Raw genomic sequence first — 5,703 nt, 5'->3', positions numbered from 1 at the left:
GCACCATACCCATTGGGTGGAAAGACTGAGATTTCCTTAAACAATATAATAATAAAAATAAACAATGATTTAAAACATGCTATACATAATTCCTAATTTCAAAGCACTATTAGACACTCCTGATTAGAGTGTAGCAAGAGAGGGAGCAGAGAAATTAAGATAAAACAGTACAAATATATTTCTAACAATTCTCATTTAAATAACACTGGCTTATCAGCTCTTACCTTTTTTCCTTATTTAAAACACTGATTGGCCAGGTCAAATCATAAGAGTATGAAAATAAAGTGAATGTCCACTTCGGTATGAGCACAATGACTGGGACCACATTTCTGCCTTCAGAGAGGACTCACAGGTGTTCCCTCCTTGAAACATCTGCCCCCAAATGCCTTATATACAAATTTCATATAAATGTATAAATAATCAAGTTCTGTGTTTTCTTAAATCATCAAAAAGCTGATGGTGGGCAGATGTCAAAGATAAAAGAAAACTCCCTTTAAAAACATTGTCTCAAAGTTTCATCCAGTATTTTCTTTCAGAAATGGATTATTAAAATAATTTTGAAATGAGCTATTAAATGCATTTAAATCTGGGCTTTTCTGTACTTAATAATTTTTCTTAAAAAAGAAAAAAAGTTTAAAAACATCAAGAGCTGGAACATGCTGCCAAAACAAATAATCAGAAATGTCTTTAGTCGCGGACCCTGGGCATCTCAGTCTTCTTTTGTATTTTTTAAAGCTTGAAGTCTCTCTAATAGCGGAGGATGAGAATAATGCCACATGGAAAACAACCAGTCAGAAACTGGAAATCCCAAATTATCTTTGTTTAGTTTGATTAAAGCAGAATATAAGTCTTTAGCCTTTCCCAGTTTCTTGGCAAATGCATCAGCTTGAAACTCGAACCTGCGGCTTAGGACTGTTAGACAAAACGAAAGAACCTGAAAAAAAAGCAAACGAAAGGCTTTTAGTCACTGCTCATTTCTTTTTCTTCCACTTTCTCATACCAGCCAGTCTATCAAGGGACTGAAAAACTTTTGTTTCATCTATTTGTTGGAACTATACAGGTTTATTTTTTTTTCCTGGTGTGGCGCAGTGGGTTAATGTGCTGGACTGCAAGGTCGGTTTGAACTGCAAAGTTGATGGTTCAAGCTCACCAGCCATTCCTTGGAAACCCTATACCAATGGGTTGCTATTAGTTGGAACCAACTCAACGGCACTTAACAACAGCAAATGTTCTATGGGGTCCTGGTGTGGTGATGTAGGAAAAGCATTGGACTGCTAACAGCGAGGTCAGCGGTTCAAACTCACCAGCTACTCCCTGGAAATCCTATACAGGGTCGCTATGAATTGGACCTGACTCTACAGCACTTAAACAACACAACGACATTCTAGATTTGAAAGAGGCAAGGGCATATGTGAGATAATGTAAAAGCTTATACATTACCTCATTGTAAGGTGAAAAAATAAACTGGAAGATGATCAACAGTCCAATTAGCGTGGGTTGACTTTCATAAAAACCAAATGCAGCAAAAAGCTCCCGTCGACCAATTAATATCGCAAACAAGAAGAAACACAGGAAAGAATTCATCTAGGAAAAAGGGCACAACATTTCTGTTATTACTAAGCTGATTTTCACTGAGTAGCACAAAAAAAGTAGAACCAAGATATCACAGTGTAAAGATTTTAACCGTGGCTTCCATGTGATCACAGAAACACCTATAGAGGTAGTTTTTGACTTTCACTTTTATCCTAGAATGGAAAGTAAACTTTGCATGCACACGCACAATGACTTCCCACCCAATTGTAAACTGTATCATTTTCTACAGGGACAGGCTTTAGCTGAGCCTCTTTTGATTGAGGATTTGAGGTAGGCAGTAGCAACAGGAGTTTTTCCTCTGTTGTAAGTTAAAGGGCTAGAAAGGCCTTTGTTCATACGAGACCCTAACTAGACACAAGGTCTCCTACCTAACACTGCTGTGGAGACTCCAAAGCAGCAGGCTTTCTTTAAATTCCCTTTAGGACCACTGAAGAGTCAGAAAGGACCAAGATCTAGCTTTGTCCTAGTGTGGTGCTGTAGGATATGCACTCAACTTCTAATCACAGGGAGTTAAGGTCAACCCCACCAGTGACTCCTCAGAAACCCTATAAAGGGTGGCTAGGAGTCAGGACCTACTCAACAGCGCTTAACGTTTGTATCAATGCATGAAGAAAAAAAAAATGAAGTCTATACCAAAAAACAACTCCTTGAAGTAAAGGTGAAGAACAAACACCATTCTTTTCTCTTAGCAGGTTAGGATTTTCGAGGCCACATATGAGGGGGCTTCAAAAAATTCATGGAAAATTGGAATTACGAGACAATGGAATTTTCCCACAAACTTTTTGAAACCACCTCATATGTGCCATAAGTGTGCTGCTCAAACCATTTACTAGGTGACTCAGAGTTACCAGATTACAGTGGGGCTCAGAAGAGAAGGTGGCTAGCCATCTGATTCAGGATGAAGCTCAAACCCTAATAGAAAACTCACAGTTAAGGCCCTAAGAGTATTGGAGTAAATTGATGCATGCCATTTTCATCAAGCAACCATTCTCCTTTTGAAAAATAACTTTTGGTTGGCTGCTACTGCGCCCTAGTAGAGATTCAGTTCCTAAGCATAGCACACCATGATTCTATGATCTGAGCTGCTATACTGCATGGAATGGTGTATTGATCCACTTAGCTGGGAAACTGGGATGCTCAGAGACACTCTGCCACCATCAAGTTTAAGGGTCTACAGGATTGGCAGGGCAGCAAGTCTTGAAGGGTGAAGTAACATGAGTAGGTGGCTCATACTCCTTGTATGCCAACTTCTGCCACACTTCAATTTTTACTCAAGGAGAGTTCTCTATAATCACTTAATGGAGGAGGAAAAGTTTGAGCCTAGTTTATAAATAACTTTATACAATATGTGTACTAGCTGAAAGTGAACTGCTTTGGAATTACAGTACCACTCAGGGATGGTCCTGAAAGATAGCAGAGAACAGAAATGCTCTTCTTGAGGTGAAATTTATATCTTATTGCCAACTCTGTTGGAAGGAGAGTGGGCCTGAACTGAGGATCTTTACTCATTCATTGGCAGAGGGCAAATAATGGTTTGATCAAGCAATCAGGTTTTTGGAACAAACTAGAGGATGGCAAACAAAATCTGGAGAGGAAATATATGAGAAGACTTCAAATTAGCCTAGAGTATGATAATATTGTGAATTTTCACCAAAAGACTCCATGGCTCTCAAAGATCAGCCCTTTTCCCCAGCTACCTGGCGACTTGGTCAAGTAATTCATGAATAAAGTGGGCAAGATGACAGGTATGGAGTGAATGTAGAGTCAACAACATAGCCACTTCTCCCCTGGCTCCTGCTGAGTGCCCAAATCCTAAGAAGATGCAATCAACCTCATCCTTGATAAGGTACCACACCACAGGGGTATCTTGTGGTAGGCTGAATCCATTGAAACCCCTCCATCATGGAAGAGACAGTGATTTTTCTTACTACTCTGAATACTTACTTTGAATTCTAATTTGGACTTATTTAATGTCTTACTCCTTTCCGTGTATCATATAAGCTAACTTCAAGCCAAGGAACTCATTTTTACACTTAAGGATGTAAGGCAACAGGAAGTGCCCACAGGAAGGAGTTCTCAGGTCTTCTCAGGTGGTCATCACCCAGAGTCAACTGAGCTTTTAGAAGGGTACAAAGACCCACTTAAGATGCTGTTAAGGCCCCATATGCTCAGAACCAGCCACCTGCAATGCATGGTGCTATTCTATCCACACCCTGAAAACAAAGGTCACTCCGTTGGTTTAGAGACAGACGAATGATACAGGAATACTTTTCTATATTTTTTCCAAATTTTTAAGTGGACATATAACTACTTTTAAATGAAAAGAAAAAAAAAAAGGCTTTAAAAAATGCATTGTTCCCCAATAAGTAGTTATCATCTTGTCTAGATGGGTCTGGTTTAGAGAGATGGGGATAAGATTCTTACGATTTAATAGAGAGTAATTATTATCATGACTAGCTGTGACTGTCACAACTATAAAGGGAAAAGTGGTGTAAAAAAAAGTGGGGGGGAGGGAAGAAGAAGGAGGGAGGAGTATTTACTCTTACACTCCAAAAACAAAGGACTCTAGGACCACCAAGGGAGAAGAGCACAAGTGGAAAGGGTGTGGTGTGGAGCTGTGGGCTAATGCAAAGTCATTTGAATTGCAAGGTTGGTGGTTTAAGCTCACCAGCTGCTCCTTGGAAATCCTCTACAGGGTTGCTATGGGTTGTAATTGACTTGACAGCACTTAACACCAACAACATCCAGAGAAACAGTGACACAAAGATGGAAGCAGAGATGGGGATATGAAGAGGGGGAGCAGCTGAGGACTTTAGAGTCATTGGAAGAGAAGAGAGGGACTAAGAGATAGTAGTGGCCAGGAGGCTGACTTGCAGTATGTGCCCTTTGGCCCTTTGGTGGTATAAATTATTATATATACCTGAGTGTTTAAAAAAAAAAAAAAGAGCTAAAATGAATAGAGAGAAATACTGTTAACTTATAGTACATGGAGGGGATTGTAATCATTGTGATGAAACAAGTTGTATGATTTGTTGAATGTAAAATTGATGATCTGCCCTGTAAACTTTCACTCAATCTACAATAAAAACTTAAAGGAAAAAAAATGCATTGTAATGGCCAATTTACTTAGGCCCTCTCTCTTTTTTATTTCAACTCTCCTATATCTGAGTGGAGTCCTAGTGCTGCACTATAGGATAAGCACTGGACCGCAAGGTTGGTTTGAACTGCAAGATAAGTGGTTCAAACTTACCAAATGCTCCATGAAAAACCGTATATAGGGTCGCTATGAGTCAGAACTGACTGAACAGCACTTAACAACAACATATCTGAGTGAAGAGTCTTGGTGTGGCACTGAAGGATAAGCGTTGGATCACAAGATCAGTTTGAACCACAAGGTTAGTAGTTCAAACTCACCAGCCATTCTTAGGAAACTCCATACAGGATCACTGAATCGGAATCAACTCAGCAGTACTTAATAACGTAAACTGAATGAGTGGAGGTGACAACCCTGGTGGTAACTACAGTAATGGTTTACGTGTATCAACTCCTCTCATCTTTAGGCTAGACCTCTGATGTAGTATCATTCAATGAGAGGAAGTTAAGGAACTTGCCTGAGATAACACAAGGAGCAGAGGTGTGAAGCCAACCAATTAGCATGGCTCTGGAGTCATCTTACCCTCTCCTACATTACCTCTCTCCTGCCTATCAGACCTCTAATTTGACTACTATGCCATAAAAAAAGAATTACTGTCCCAAACTTACCTGGCTAATAATGATATTTTTGACTGTGTGTCCCAATTTCCAATGTCCCAGTTCATGACCTAGTACAGCGAGCACCTCCTCATTTTTACATCCTTGTTTCTTATTCTGAATCAGAGAACAAATTGAAAATAAATTATCAATAACTTTTAAAAAGTTTATCTTTTTACCCAATAATATTCTTGATTCAAGATAAAGAAAACAACCAGACTTTAGTGAAAAACTGTTGTTGTTGTTGTTAGGTGCCATCAAGTCAGTACCGACCCACAACGACACTGCCCGATCCTGGGCCAAACTCACAATTGTTGCCACGCTTGAGTCCATCGATGCTGCTACTTGGCCAATCCATCT

At 39.6% G+C, this 5,703-nt stretch overlaps 1 protein-coding gene across 1 annotated transcript in view; it reads right to left on the bottom strand.

Moving 5' to 3' along the window:
* Nucleotides 1–414: 414 nt before the first annotated feature.
* Nucleotides 415–5,703, bottom strand: part of ZMPSTE24 (zinc metallopeptidase STE24) — a 37,516-nt gene continuing 32,227 nt past the window's right edge. The window contains exons 8-10 of the mRNA XM_006867587.1: nucleotides 5,356–5,460; nucleotides 1,441–1,584; nucleotides 415–934 (exon numbers count right to left, since the gene is read on the bottom strand). Of these exons, the coding sequence (XP_006867649.1) occupies nucleotides 710–934; nucleotides 1,441–1,584; nucleotides 5,356–5,460 (474 nt within the window). The 3' untranslated portion in view covers nucleotides 415–709. The remainder of the gene's footprint in view (nucleotides 935–1,440; nucleotides 1,585–5,355; nucleotides 5,461–5,703) is intronic.

The sequence above is a fragment of the Chrysochloris asiatica genome, unplaced genomic scaffold (assembly GCF_000296735.1).
Source record: "Chrysochloris asiatica unplaced genomic scaffold, ChrAsi1.0 scaffold00106, whole genome shotgun sequence".
NCBI lineage: Eukaryota > Metazoa > Chordata > Mammalia > Afrosoricida > Chrysochloridae > Chrysochloris > Chrysochloris asiatica.
This window is presented reverse-complemented; position numbering and strand designations above follow the sequence as displayed.